Below are 16952 nucleotides of genomic sequence, written 5' to 3' on the forward strand. Positions count from 1 at the left end.
TTCTTGAACATTATTACAATGAAACGGTAAATGTTTACGTCTGTCTGTCTGTCTGTCTGTCTGTCTGTCTGTCTGTCTGTCTGTCTGCCTGTCTGTATGTATGTATGTATGTATGTATGTATGTATGTAAGTATGTACATATGTATGTATGTATGTATGTATGTATGCATGTATGTATGTCTCTGTGCCTGTGTGTATGTGTCTATCTATTTCTGTTTGTTTGTTTGTTTGTTTGTCTGTCTGTCTGTCTTTCTGTCTGTCTGTCTGTCTGTCTGTCTGTCGGTTTGTCTGTGTGTCTGTATTTCTCTCTCGCTCTCTTTCCCTCCCTCCCTCCCTCCCCCTCCCCCCTCTCTCTCTCTCTCTATCTCTCTCTCTCTCTCTCTCTCATTCTCTCTCTCCACCCCTGTATTTTATAACAACACGTCTGATTTTACATTCCTGATATTGCGGTGCTGTTTTAATTTCAGATAACACACAGGTATCTTGCTGCTAGACATGTATTGGTCTTCGAAGGCAATATATGCAAAATATCAAACTTTATGTATTCCAGTGTTGTAGTCAATTCTAACACTTTCAACAAGGACATGAAAGTATGTACACACCATATACATGTTCAATATTTTAGTATCAGCACATTAGTAATGTTGTACATTTATTTCATACCCAAAACGTAAATGTCACTTATCAATAACAAACATGAATTGATAGTTCAGGATACACATAATATGATGTAAATTAAGAATTAAATAACAATTACACAAATATATGTACCATCTTGAGCCTTACTAATACAAAAATGTCATATTACATTTTTTTATAGAAAAAAGTTAGATTCGTATTAGAATCAACCTACACTTGTCTAATTCATTTTCGTTTCCATGACGATTTTATTTTTGAGGACGTGGTTCCCCAGGAATGGATGGCACCTGAAGTATTAACGATAAGGGAATTTTCCTTACAAAGCGACGTCTGGTCGTTTGGTGTTCTGATGTGGGAAATATTTGCACAAGGTATTGTTTTCCTTGTTAATCAGGTCAAGAAGAATCGATAGATTGAATGACTGTTTATGTTTAGTACGAAGTAGGGACATGTTAAATAGGAATGCGATTCTGTAAAAAATTCCTTGAAAATCAAAATTTCTTCAATTCAATTCTCACAAATCTTTGCAATGTGAAATCATTTTTGAAAAAAAAATTAAAATTGTGTAAAGTCAGCGTCTTGTTTTCAAGAAAGTCAACATTTCTTTTTAAATTCGGAACCCCCCCCCCCCCTCCTCCCCCAAATAGAGTCAGTGCAGTAGTCGGGGTCATAATGCCATAATTTTACTTTTAATGTGAATTTTGTTCGTCTTGACTTCATATTTTAATAGATTTGACTTTCCTTGAACAAAGTAACAACAATCATTTTGTAAAAGTTTACTCCCAATGCACATTGTACGTTAACACAAATCAACTCATTTTTTCTACTTTTGTCAATTGCATATTTGGACCACCTAACAGTGTGTCGTTCGTCCAATCAGAAATTAACTAATTAACGATACATTGTTTTAACTCAACAACGACACCGTTCCCAATGCCAATATTGAAATGTAATTGGTAATTAAATGCGAAAAAAAATCATTGGATTGGTTTGTACAGTGCCTATTGAAATGTGAGAAAGAAATTTGAATAATTACTTATAGCTTTCTTTATTGATTGCTTGCATGTAGGTGAACACCCATATAAAGGAATGACAAAAGAAGAAGTTTACAAGAAAGTGATACGTGGCTACAGACTTAAAAATCCTACATATTGTCCTAAAGAAATGTACGTATACATGTCATTTGTTCTGCCCCTCTCTGCCCTTTTGCTGTGTCCCTGTCTCTGTGTGTATATGTATGTGTATATGTGTGTATGTATGTATGTATGTATGTATGTATGTATGTATGTATGTATGTATGTATGTATGTACGTACGTACGTACGTACGCATGTTGGTCTATTTGTCTGTAAATCTGTCTGTCTGTTTGTCTGTCTGTCTCTGTTTGTCAAATCTCTCATACAGACATACACGTACAAACGTACACACACACTCACACACTCACTCACTCACTCACTCACTCACTCATTCTTTCTTGAAAATCGTTTTTCACACACTGTTCCCCCTATTCTATGTTGTTTTAACTAGTTATCATATAATGTCGTGTTGCTGGAAACACGCCGCCAAAGATCGACTAATGTGGCAGAAAATAGAGGAAGAATTAAAGAGGCGATTGCACAGTCTTAAGGTAATTATAAATAAGCTGCACAGTTTAAATAAAAAATGCTATGACACTCTCTAATGAAACTGGATATATTTTCTTGTAAACTTATACCTTTTTGATAATTACGTAAATTTGGTTGAGTTTTTTGTCTAACATGTAAAGCCTGCTTAGGTTACGTAAGGTTATTTACAGGTTTTGAGTACATATATTCGAAATAGTTTTAACTTCGACCATGTGAATATCTGGTAATTAGGCGTTGTAGAAAGTCGCAGTTAGTAGCACAATAGAACACTATGGTATAGTGGCTCGTTCTACTCCTGCTAGGCATGAAGGGAATGTTTTAGTGAATCCATTAAACCAATTTGCATAAATTTCAATATTTGTACAGTGTTTATCGTTACACACGTTATCCTATAATACAGTTCTTTTTTACATTAATTATTTCTTATGAGATATTCCCGCTCTTTTATGGTAAAGGTGTGATCGTGAGTTTGTCTATTATGTCTTTTTGTTTGTATTTAAGAGCTCATGTTTCTTGATCACTCCATTTTCAGGAAAATTATTTTCTTACATTCAGTATTATTTCATAGACTATATTAAGATACCAAAGTATATGTTATACTTAAAAGTGAAGCTTTAAAATAGAAAATTTAAATTGAATATTGAAGGTTTTATTCAAGTTTCCAAATTGGCTTCCCGTAACTATAACAACATAAATCTGACGCAATGTTTCATTTTTCAAATTGTCATCCACAGGAGGCAAACCGAATAGATAACAACAACGGTGAAATCGGAGAATCGGAAGTATAATGACATTTCATAAATACAACAAGAATTGCACAAATAATGCTTCAACAAGTTTGGATAGAGACAAGGATTCGTGCTGGGATAATTTCAATGAGCAGCCATCGGATTGCTTGACAATACTTTGAATTAATGGTGATTTCGCATTTTATTCTGTCGATTACAAAAATCTTGTATGCTTATTATACACTAGTAATGATTAATTGGTGATAATTACTTCTTCGGCATGGCATCAGGCAATACCATCAAAGAAACTTATTTTTTATATCAATTTCAATTTTTATTGATGTTTATTTTTGTATGTACTGGTGGCCAAAATAAAATTGCATATATATGTCATGATTGTGTACTTAGTTTTGCTTTCTGAAAGTAGAAACAGAAACGTGTCATCAAACATAGGCCAACGATAACGTATTGACAGAGACGCTTAATTCCGGATCTAGTGAATGCAATTTGAACAAAGGTATGTCGGTGAGTGATGTATTCCTCGGATAAAGTATAGAAGAAAGGTGTGGGTGACAAGGTTTAAAACATTTCCACACTTTTTAGACGCAATAATGACATTTCCGACCACTGGGGGCGTTATACACGCCGCGAAAGCTGGCAGAGTCCAGCGTCTTCATGTCTTCATGATTGTTAACTTCATGATTGCATACTATGTATATGCTATTGCAAGTTAATATTGATTATCAATGATACTTGTAAAACACAGACAAAGCTACAATGTCCATCCGTATAAGTAAAAGTCGGATGGACTTTTGATGTCCATTACCCAGCTGCGACAACTGTATACACCGCTTACAATAAAAAGCTGTCATCGAAGCATACTGTTTTTTTTGTATTTACAATATTCATGCTTCTCGGTATGTATGTATGTATGTATGTATGTATGTATGTATGTATGTATGTATGTATGTATGTAGGAAGTCAGTGGTAAGATTTGTCCGTAGTACAGTGCTCGATACGTCTGCACGCAGAGCTGAGTATATGTTGAGGGTAGAAGAAAATCAAGTCGGGTTTTTCGTCTCTACAAGCCTGTTTCGTGAGTAAATCACTCGTCAGGAGATGTTGATGTACTGAATATACCTCGTATAAATCGTGTGGTGTAAGGCGATGCGGACGTATCGAGCACTGTACTACGGACAAATCTTACCATTGACTTCCTAACCTGCTCCAAGCTCACACTTGTAGAGCACTCTTCGATAACCCGCAATGGAGAAATTCAACATCGACTACTCACCAAAGAATATACCTCTCCCTTCACACAACGATTACCTACTTCGCCTCATCGAAAAGACCGAACAGTTCCTACGAAGAATGCGTTGGAAAGCTTTCTTCTTCCTCAACCCCAGCGCAACCTCTTCAACCACAAATACATACGGCTTCAACTCTACAAAGAACCCCCCTCCAATCGACGAGCTCAAGGAATTTGAAGACGACATATACTAAGGATGATCCAATCAACAAAGTTCAAGCAACTAAACTCCTCAAAAAGCTTGCAGACGACACCAAACGCATCAAAGACGAAACCAGCCTTATAATCACCGCCGACAAGACGACAAACTACTACAAACTTAAACCAAAAACATACAACGACCTCCTAAAACAAAACGTCACAAAATCCTACAAACACGCACAACCCAACACCACACAAGCAATCCATACAGAAAACAAAAAGATCGCAACGAAACTACACATCGATGACAGAGTAGATACTACAGCATACAAAGAAGCATTCATCACACTCAAAGACCACAAACCGAATTTCAGCAACAAACCTACCTGCCGGCTTATCAACCCCACAAAATCCGAGATAGGCAAAATCAGTAAACAAATACTTGACCGAATCAACACCAAAATTCTAAATTCGACAAAGTTCAACCAATGGAAGAATACAGCATCAGTAATCGAATGGTTCAAAACCATCGAAAACAAACAAGCCCACAACTTCATCAGCTTCGATGTTGTAGAATTCTACCCATCAATCAGCCAAGACCTCCTCAACAGAGCACTGACATTTGCCTCAGACTACGACAACATCACAGCCGACGAACGTAACATCATCCTCCATGCCAAGAACTCTGTCCTTATACATAAACAACAACCCTGGGAAAAGAAAGGCAACACAACATTCGACGTTACAATGGGCAGTTATGATGGTGTCGAAACATGCGAGCTGGTAGGAAGCTTCCTCCTCTCCCAACTACAAGGCCCTGATATCAACATAGGGCTATACAGAGATGACGGATTAGCCGTTTCGAACACATCACCAAGGGACACAGAAAACATCAAGAAAAACATATGCCGCATTTTCCACCTCAACGGACTACGCATAACAATAGAAGCCAACAAACAGATAATCAACTTTTTAGATGTCACCCTCAACTTGAGCAACGATACGTACCGGCCCTACACAAAGCCCGACACCATCCTGCAGTATGTACACCGAGATAGCAACCACCCACAAACCACGACTAAGAGCATACCCACTGGCATAAACAAACGCATATCATTACACTCTTCGAACAAAGCATCTTTCGACCAAGCCGCACCCCCATACCAAAAAGCACTCAACGAGAGCGGATACAAATACACACTACACTACGAGCCGACCACGACCTCTAGACGAAGAAACAGACAACGGAAAGACATATCATGGTACAACCCCCCCATTCAGCAAAAATGTTAGCACCAACATCGGACACAGATTCCTCAGCCTTGTAGACAAACACTTCCACAAAGATCATAAACTCAGAAAAATCTTCAACCGCAACACCGTTAAAATCAGTTACAGCTGCATGAATAACATCAAGCATGTCATCAACAACCACAACAAACGCATCCTTATTTCACACGAACGCACCAACACCACCGTAAACAGCACCAATGCCAGTAAAACATGCGACTGTCGACAAAAAAAAACATGCCCGCTCAACGAAAACTGCCTACAGAAATCCGTAATCTACCAAGCAGCCGTCACTCGCAAGGACAACGACATTACAGAAACATACATCGGGCTCACAGAAAACGAGTTTAAGACAAGGTACAGAAACCACACAGCATCATTCCGAAACACTAAACATAGGAACTCTACGGAACTCAGCAAACATATCTGGTCCCTCAAGGATAAAAATATCGACCACTCCATTTCCTGGCGACCACTTTCATCCCACCCACCCTACAATAGCGCAAGCAAGAAGTGCAATTTATGCCTCAAAGAAAAGTTCTTTATTATCTGCCGACCCGAACTATCCACATTAAATAAACGAAATGAACTTGTATCCTCTTGTCGCCATCGAAATAAAACATTGTTGTGTAACACCTGACCCATCGCACACATAATTGACACCTTTTGTACAAACAATAGCACCACTCAACACCCTAGGTAAAACCCGCCTTACACCACACGATTTATACGAGGTATATTCAGTACATCAACATCTCCTGACGAGTGATTTACTCACGAAACAGGCTTGTAGAGACGAAAAACGCGACTTGATTTTCTTCTACCCTCAACATATGTATGTATGTATGTATGTATGTATGTATGTATGTATGTATGTATGTATGTATGTTTTTGGTCTATATGTCTGTAAATCTGTCTGTCTGTCTGTCATACAGACATACACACTCACTCACTCATTCTGAGACATTCACTCACTCATTCACTCACTCACTCACTGATCACTCACTCACACTCACTCACTCACTCACTCACTCACTCACTTATTCTTTCTTGGAAATCGTTTTTTACACACTGTTCCCCCTATTCTATGTTGTTTTAACAGCTATCATATAATGTCGTGTTGCTGGAAACACGCCGCCAAAGATCGACTAATGTGGCAGAAAATAGAGGAAGAATTAAAGAGGCGATTGCACAGTCTTAAAGTACATAAATTAAAATGCACAGTATAAAGCAAAAATGCTATGACACTCTCTGATGAAACTTGATATATTTTCTTGTAAACTTATACCTTTTTTGATAATTACGTAAATTTGGTTGAGTTTTTTGTCTAACATGTAAAGCCTGCTTAGGTTACGTAAGGTTATTTACAGGTTTTGAGTGCATATATTCGAAACAGTTTTAACTTCAACCATGTGAATATCTGGTAATTAGGCGTTGTAGAAAGTCGCAGTTAGTAGCACAATAGAACACTATGGTATAGTGTCTCGTTCTACTCCTGCTAGGCATGAAGGGAATGTTTTAGTGAATCCATTAAACCAATTTGCATAAATTTCAATATTTGTACAGTGTTTATCGCTACACACTTTATCCTATAACACAGTTCTTTTTTTACATTAATTATTTCTTATGAGATATTTTCTCTTTTATGGTAAAGGTGTGATCGTGAGTTTGTCTATTATGTCTTTTTGTTTGTATTTAAGAGCTCATGTTTCTTGATCAATTCATTTTCAGGGAAATTATTTTCTTACATTCAGTATTATTTCATAGACTATATGAAGATACCAAAGTATATGTTATACTTAAAAGTGAAGCTTTAAAATAGAAAATTAAATTGAATAGTGAAGGTTTTATTCAAGTTTCCAAATTGGCTTCCCGTAACTATAACAACATAAATCTGACGCAATGTTTCATTTTTCAAATTGTCATCCACAGGAGGCAAACCGAATAGATAACAACAACGGTGAAATCGGAGAATCGGAAGTATAATGACATTTCATAAATACAACAAGAATTGCACAAATAATGCTTCAACAAGTTTGGATAGAGACAAGGATTCGTGCTGGGATAATTTAAATGAGCAGCCATCGGTTTGCATGACAATACTTTGAATTTATTGTGATTTCTCATTTAATTCTGTCGATTAAAAAAATCTTGTAAGCTTATTATACACTAAATTGCTAGTAATGATTAATTCGTGATAATTACTACTTCGGCATGGCATCAGGCAATACCATCAAAGAAACTTATTTTTTATATCAATTTCAATTTTTATTGATGTTTATTTTTGTATGTGCTGGTGGCCAAAATAAAATTGCATATATTTGTCATGATTGTGTACTTAGTTTTGCTTTGTGAAAGAAAAAACAGCAAAGTGTCATCAAACATAGCCCAACGATAACGTATACAGAGACGCTTAATTCAGGATCTAGTGAATGTAATTTGAACAAAGGTATGTCGGTGAGTGATGTATTCCTCGGATAAAGTATAGAAGAAAGGTGTGGGCGACAAGTTTTAAAACATTTCCACACTTTTTAGACGCAATAATGACATTTCCGACCACTGGGGGCGTTATACACGTCGCGCGAAAGCTGGCAGAGTCCAGCGTCTTCATGATTGTTAACTTCATGATTGCATACGATGTATATGCTATTGCAAGTTAATATTGATATTAATGCATGGTACTCGTAAAACACGGACAAAGATACAATGTCCATCCGTATAAGTAAAAGTCGGACGGACTTGTGATGGCCATTACCCCGCTGCGACAACTATATACACCGCTTACAATAAAGGCTGTCATCGACGCATACTTTTTTTGTATTTACCATATTCATGCTTGCCGTGAAAGGCAGACGAACGCTTCTCTGTACGCATATTCAAGGATACTATATACACAGATGTGTTATTTAAAAGACATATTCATTATCATTATTGGAGTCATGATGGGTGAATTGTTAGAGTGATCGGCTTGAAATCTACAGGTTGCAGGTGCCTGCTGTTTAACTAAAGTCCTTGGGCAAGATTTGAACCACAGTCAACTCAGCTGTATAATTGGGGACCTGGTGGGATGCAGGTTGCAAAGTGGAGTCTTTTATCATATACGCTGAAATGGCTGCAATGTATTGTATGCTCAGCTCCCCTGGGAGTTGAGGAAGAGGGCCGTAGTGCCGTTCTAATTCGGGCCAGGGGTTTGAGCACGGCGTGGGAAAGCGTTATATAAGAACCAAACAGTATTATTTCATTATTATTCAGATATATTATATCTTGTTTTACATACACTGTAGTTCACTTCTCAATCAAATTCACAAGTTAAAGAGAATTTTCCAACCCTATGGCGTACACCATATCTGATGACATGATACATGTTAATCTAGTTCCAATACAATATAATTACGAATTACACCTCCGGATCCACTCACCTCCACTCACGCATAGTCAAAGTCGTTGCTCTACAAGTCATGAGATGCAATTGACAATGCACCCACAGTCACCCATGGCCACACAGTCATTAGCATCATGTCTTTGTTTTTTTTTAATCACAAAATCCTGACCAATAACACAGTCCCTCGTAAAGCTAGTGTTTATTGGGGTAGTTATATAACGTCCAAATATGGTATATTTGTCAACTCAGGATGCGACTTATATATTGTTTACGTGACTTTAGGTTCACTGATAGCATGAACAACTTTTTTGTGCTGATTGAGGGACTTCGACCAGACGTGGTTTAGTTAGATATCACGTTGGCATCCAGACTAGACACCTGTAGACCTAGTCGGATAAGTTGAATAAATACAGGAGGGCTGGTGATTTACAAATCACCCACGGCAGAAATAATTGATAATCCCCAATTCCACTGATGTAGATAAGTATCATTTTAATGCTCGAAGTTGAATCATGTTTATGCTACAGAGTACTAATAAAAGACAACGCATGCAAACCAGAAGTTAATTTTTCTACAGTTGTTCTATTTTTTTAACCGATACATTCGATTGCCGAATAATCGATTATGGTATTGAATCGATTATCGTATTTGTTGATAATATCGAATCTTTTTGTCGAAAGTCAAGTAGCCTTCAGCACAGATTCTCATTGGCCTTGCTGGTAGATCAACCCTACGAAAAAAGAAAGAAATTAATTTGTGAGATGGTAACTAATACCAAGTAATGTTTATTAAATGTAAAATCTGAATTTCACATTATATGGTTGTGATAGAGCCTTGCTGTAACTATGATTAGGGAACATTCAATAATTGAGGGGGAAGCTATAATCAAGACTGGTCTGTAACATAAAATGTTACCTTCCCCTTTGTCCTTTGTGCTAAACATTGATACTCCCTCAATTTCCTTTCTCTAAAATATACCCATCCCATGGTTAAACATTTCTCTAACACCGCCCCCTGTGGTGTAGTTGTTAGAGTGTACGATTATTTTGTCAGGAGGTCCTAATCACAACACGCTAGTTTTATTTTCGACAACAAAGTGTTTTTGGGTTCAACTTTAGTTCAAAATTATACATTTGATCGAGCGAACGCTGTGGGCAAAGCATATACGACTGTGGCAATAGATTAGAAGAAATTGATGCGTGCGGATGAAATATGTGTCGGTTTGAAAAGTCTCTAGTTGTTGCCTTGAGAGCTGATTCACAAGTCTACCGACGTTGATACAATAGTAGCGTCGAATTCACAAATGAGTGGACTTGTCTAGCCTACAGTGTAGTTGTAATATGCTCAGGACAAGATATTTTACAGTGGTCAGTGCATTTTGACGAAGTTGAAGAGAGCGGAACAGTACCTGGAAAATAGACTAGCTACCGGCACACTGCAGTCTGAAATGTTGAGCAGACATTTTTTAACGAATGATGACCGTAATAGTTAACCTTACCTGCCAATGCCCCGTGGAGACCGCAGACGTTAGTCCCCGGTTGATTTTGAGCATAGTTTTGACGATTATCATCGTAGTTATCCCTGGCGTCAGGACCACTAACCAGTCCCCCATACAAGGTATGTGGATTAGGATCCGCTGTCAATATGTAGGTATAGGGACATGTCGACTGCCAGTCTAGACATGACCTAAAGAAAGGGAAAATGGTTCAGTTTTAGCTACTTCAGAATTAAAACATCGAGACAGTGTAAAATCACACACGTGACCAAATACCGTCAAAAGGAGAAAAAGAGGTGCAGAATTGTTTTTTAACTTATAATGACTATTAAGTAGATTATACATTTTTGTATTTATCTAAATCGGAATTATTTCATATAGTAGGCAATTTAGTTAAAAGTGATGATGGCAAAGGTAAATGGGATAACGTAGACTTTTGCGACGTGTTGAACTTTTGTCAGTGTTTGCTGTGTGTTTTATTGTTACGCCGATCTCAAGAAAGAAAACAAGTGCGCAACAAGGCATGGCAAGGCTACTTGTGATTAACTTTATTTAGCCTCAAAATGTCCAACTCTATGTGTATGTGTCTATCTGTATTCATTCATCCGTCTTTCTATTTATTTATTTATTTATTTATTTATTTATTTACTTATTTATTTATTTACTTATTTATTTATTTATTTATTTATTTATTTATTTATTTATTTATTTATTTATTGTTTGTCTGTTTCTTTGTTTGTCTGACTATCTTCGTACGTACTCTTTGCCTAATGATGACTTAATGAATAAACTCACTTAACTTACGTGACTAGTCACTTCTCCTTTATCATTCGCTTTTTATCATGAAGAAAAATTCAATGTTGATTAAAATTAATTTGTCTCCCTTTCTCACCCCTCAACCCACCCTCCCTCTCCCTCTGTCTGTCTGTCTGTCTGTCTGTCTGTCTGTCTGTTTGTCTGTCTCTGTCTCTGTCTCTGTGTTTCTCTCTCTCTCTCTCTCTCTCTCTCTCTCTCTCTCTCTCTCTCTCTCTCTCTCTCTCTCTCTCTCTCTCTCTCTCTCTCTCTCTCTCTCTCTCTCTCTATGTACTTTCTAACAACACGACCTACGCCGCTCTGTGATGGGGACGCAGTGGTGGAAATCTACCAAAACCACCAACATAACTTCTTCCTGTGTCGCCAAGTATTTTATGAATTTGTCCTTTTGTCCAGTCTTCATATGCTTGAGTTTGAATTCCATTTTTTGCAGCAATCAAACCAAACATACCAATCTGAGCTAAGAAACAAAAAGTGACATAGAGATAGTGCTTTAATGTTTATGATATCGATTTTACTATTTTAAAAGCAAGTATATATATAATATGATTCCTATATGTCGACCACAAATGTTGGTGTTATAAATTCAGTGATATGGCACCCGTTTCTTTATTTTTTGTGACCAATGGCAGCTTTTAATAAATGTGTACTGTCGGTTTTAAATACTGTCCCAAGTATTGATATGTTATGGTATATGTTATCAAATATGATATGCTTACCAACAATAGGCAGATTTGGAGTGTTGACATACGCAAATCCATATGGAGAGTATTTAGCTGTCCCCCCTGGTAGCCATTTTGCGAAACTTCCTTGAAAATCGTTCGAATATGTAGAATCACTCGTGGCCAGGAACATACCCAACTGTTAAAAGATGAATACTTTTGTATGATATAGACGAACGTTATTTTGAGGCAAATTGGCGTGTGAACATTATCAGGCGAGCTAGGAAACTTGCGTACGTGTGCTTAAAAATCGTATAAACGGCCCTCGAAAAGATAGGGTTGAAGTTTACCCTGTTACATTGTATGGGAACAAGTTTATCAACTCTCAATTAAAATCAATGGGTCATGCATATTTTTTATTAACGTATCTCATGTTAGAATTAACTCACAATTAATAAACCATTTTAATTCAAAAACAAACCTTGGCCACATATTAAAGTATTAAAGTATAAAATCACGTATTACTATTTTCCTGGAAACAATTTGAAACTTTATGATGGATCGTAAGATATTTTTTTTTGAAATGGAAAGTTCATGGAATAAGCAAAACTATTGAATGATATGACAAACATTCCAACGAGTTGGATAACTATTCTTTTGAGTAAATCGACATGATAACTTTGTAAGACGAGCTAGAAAACTTACGTAGGTGTACATTCCTGGTTACCCCTTTTTATGCATGTATAGATCGACAAATGAACGGCATTATAGTTTAACTAGATTAATGTTAAATGCCTCCACAAATTAACTTAGTCATTACGAAAATCAACTCCATAGAGGCGAAACATATGCAATCTCCAAGTCTGTGCATCTAGTAATTTGATTTTCTGAGATTACTGAATACTATATATGATGAAGTAATTGACGCCAGAGAGAAAAAAAAAGGAAAGCTAAGAAACTTGGTAAACATATATTTCGCTATTAAAGTTGAGAAAAAAGTGGCTATTTAAAATGATATTCCATGAAGGACATGGCTATTCAGGCTGAATTAACAATTAATATACAATTTGCCTTGTTTTCTTTTGAGGAAATAAGTAAATAAGGAAAACATACCTGAACCGCTATGGTATTCCCATCATAGCCAAAATATGGATTGGCGTATTTCAAATTGAACTGTTGATAGAAGTTTACAGCGTCTGTTCGATAGTCTTGGTTTTCAGTTGCTCGATAAAGCCAGAGAGCAGCGTTTGTTAACTCATCCCCAATACTACCACCACGCCTGTTGAAAAAAACATATCGGTCCAGAGTAGATAATGTATAGCATTTAATGTTATTACAATCGTGATATACAAGCTATTGCAGTCGATTAAGTGTGACGTTATGTTTAGTAGCATTCTGATAAGTTTATTTAACGAATGTGCATTCAATAGTGGTACCAAATTACATGCAATTCAGACCTCACTTTATTCAAGCTTAGCAAATCTGCAGATTCATTATCATATGTACACCCTATTTAAACCCATGTATTACACATTTGACCACTTTCGTTTCAGGAACCTGGTTAGAAAAATGCCGGAGGGCGGTAAAAGTTGCAAATTCCTGTGTTTTCGCTATTTGTCATACGGACACTCTGCAGTGTAAATATATCTAATATTTTTTAGGCACAGTAGGATACGTTGCGGTAGATTATGTAGTGTTACAAAAGAAATGTCCAATGAACGTGCTCGTTCAACATCATACACTTGTTTCCCTCGGGCCCAGACTGTTTCCCTTGGATTTATGTTTGGATGACTGGTGGTCTCTCGAGGAGACATTCGCATGATGTTGCCCTAACCTTGCGATCAATCAACATGTGTATACTTTTTTTCAAGTCATTCACAAATCAATAATTGTGTCTTTTAATACTCACCAGAAGGGTAAGCTCTGATCAACATTCGCCCAAGTTCCACGATACGTTTTTGCAAAGGTGTACAACTGTTTTGCGTTACTCACTAACAGCTCAGCATATGCTGTACTTCCTGCGTCTGTAATGAGAGAAAGGGTCATTATACAAATGAATATAATCCATCCATGCATCCATCCATCCATCAATCCATGCATCAATTCATACATACATTCGTACGTGCGTGCGTGCGTGCGAGCGTGCATGCATACATGCATGCATGCATACATACATACATACATACATACATACATACATGCATACATACATACATACATACATACACACAAACATACACATACATACATACATACATACGTACATGCATACGTACATACATACGTACGTACATACATACATACATACATACATACATACATACATACATACATACATACATACATTTACATTACATCATATTATTATATATAAATATCTTCTTCGTATCTCCTTTGTTGACAACTTACCTTTAAATACCATAGATGCAGCAGATAAAGCTGCTACAGCATTACCAGCAGCGTCAGTTGCAGGATAAGATGAATTGCATAGATATGCTGTACGTGCCATCACCATATTCTCAGGAGAACCCCAAAACTGATGGTCAAGTGAGGGATTACCAACCTAGCAAGATAGTATGCATTATCAAAGTTTGTATATGGTGGTGTTTTCTAATAATTTCCAGCGTCTTTTGTGTTCATAAACATAGTCCCCCTCTCCACCAACGCGATATATGTTGTGTTTTTCATTTATGTCTAACATTTAGCCCCATAACTTTATCAGACGGACTTCTTCACAAATTTACAGAGAAGTAGACATATTAAAACAATGGAAAAGTGAATTATTAATTATTCCTGACAAGATGCAGTAAATAAATGGCTGTCGGAAAGAATTAATATTTAGCTCTCTTGGCTATTGTCTTTCAATTGGAACTGGTAGGGTAAAATTTCAAGTTCCTGGTGAAGAGGTGTTGATTATTGGTTAGCATTGATCTAGGCCGTACTCAAAATATATTTTTCGTACAACTTGGCAAGGCTAATCTGTTGTACACTAATGACTTGGCCAGAGAAGTTAGCATAGCTACTTATACTCAGTTTGAATGACGGCCCTATTTAACCAAATTTCTCCAAACTTCAATGGGTAAGTAAAATTTGACAAGTATTATGATGTTCTTTGTAACTTATTCAACTGCCATGATCACTTACATATTTACACGAAATGCACACAAAATGTGTGTACACATACATACATACATACATACATACATACATACATACATACATACACATATACATACATACATGTTTATAGACCTTAAAAACACGTGCAATACTGCAAGACTTACAAGAGCGTAGAGTTCATTGGTATTGGTGTGAGCCTTCAGCAGGTAATCAGTTGCCCATTTGAGGACTTCATAAAACTCAGAGTCTAAACCAGCTGTGGTATAGACAGTCTTAAATTCCAGGAATGACCAACCTAATAGCCATGCATGCTGAGCAATCCTCTGTGTTACTTTGATGTGGTCACCGCCTGTAAACAAAGAAATGTGTCCTTATTTCCTTTAATTGACGTCACACCTTAATTTAGATATTACTTTCATATACGTTTTCAATCATGTATTCCGTAACGTTACAATTGGTTCATGATTTGTCAGTACACAAACAGACACACAGACACATATAGATACAAAGTATTTAAAATAAGATTTGGAAAAGATAATAACACTTATTTCAAGTTTCAACTGACAGCATTATTTCAGAATTAGACGAGATAATGACAGAACTTTCATTATTAGAATTACTCATTATATATTCATTAAGAAGATACAATACATACCATTATACCAGCCACCAGTTAAGTCTTCATTATTGTAGCCTTTGTCGTTGAGAGCCGAGTGACTCCTCCATGATATGTCATTATCAGAAAGACTGCCAGATCTTTGGATTTTATAAAACGTAAGTGTCTTTGCCAGGGCGTCAGCGTAGTTATAGTCTGAAAAGATTAAAAGTGAAGAAAATGTATACTGTAAACATATATAACCCAATATGTAGCAGATGACAGTCACAAACCATTAGCGGTCCAAGTGCAACAAACCCACGGGCTTGCCTGGCGAAAACGGGTGTCATAAAAGTTGTTTGCATCTCTAAAGCTGTTTGTAGCGTTACTTATAATAGCCTAATAAATTGATAACAACTGATATAAGACAGAGATAAGGTTTGCCTCAATTGCAGTCCATGCAGACGGCCGAATAGAGGTTTTACAGCTGTTTACTTGTGTTATATAACTCAGTTATTTCAACTTTGTTTTGATACGGGTAAAATTCCTAGCATTTGGAAGAAATCGCTGATTTGTCCAATTCCAAAAGATAGAAAAAATGACCCACGAATTCCGATGAATTATAGAGGTATCAGTTTATTGTCTACAGTGTCGAAATTGTACAGTTCTGTGATCAACACGAGAATTTTGATTTATTTAGAAAATAATAAGTTACTTGTTGATGAGCAAAATGGTTTCAGGAAAGACAGAAGTTGTCAAGATCATATTTTTGTTTTAACTTCAATTATCCGCAATAGAATTGTACATGGGCTGTCTACTCTTGCAACATTTATTGATTTGAGAAAGGCGTTTGATAGTGTCGATAGAAATGCATTATTGTATAAACTGCTTTTGAATGGTATCGATGGGAAAATGTATGAAAGTATTAGAGCAATGTATACAGATACCTTAGCTTCTGTTAAGATTAATGCATTTCAATCACACTGGTTTTCTACTAGTCAAGGAGTAAGACAAGGTGATAACCTTTCCCCTACTTTATTTTCTCTGTTTATTAATGATCTGGCGGTAGAAATTAAAAATATGCGAAAAGGTGTCAACATAGATGATAACAATATAAGTATTTTATTATATGCAGACGATATTGTGATTCTTAC

The 16952-nt window shown here is 36.6% G+C and overlaps 1 protein-coding gene across 1 annotated transcript in view; it reads left to right on the plus strand.

The window, feature by feature from the left end:
- LOC144440379 (tyrosine-protein kinase SRK3-like) overlaps positions 1 to 3167 on the plus strand; it is an 8651-nt gene extending 5484 nt beyond the window's left edge. The window contains exons 8-12 of the mRNA XM_078129749.1: positions 468 to 590; positions 899 to 1010; positions 1709 to 1805; positions 2166 to 2265; positions 2998 to 3167. Of these exons, the coding sequence (XP_077985875.1) occupies positions 468 to 590; positions 899 to 1010; positions 1709 to 1805; positions 2166 to 2265; positions 2998 to 3051 (486 nt within the window). The 3' untranslated portion in view covers positions 3052 to 3167. The remainder of the gene's footprint in view (positions 1 to 467; positions 591 to 898; positions 1011 to 1708; positions 1806 to 2165; positions 2266 to 2997) is intronic.
- The last annotated feature ends 13785 nt before the right edge of the window (positions 3168 to 16952 follow it).

This window comes from Glandiceps talaboti, chromosome 9 (assembly GCF_964340395.1).
Source record: "Glandiceps talaboti chromosome 9, keGlaTala1.1, whole genome shotgun sequence".
NCBI classification, from domain to species: Eukaryota; Metazoa; Hemichordata; class Enteropneusta; family Spengelidae; genus Glandiceps; species Glandiceps talaboti.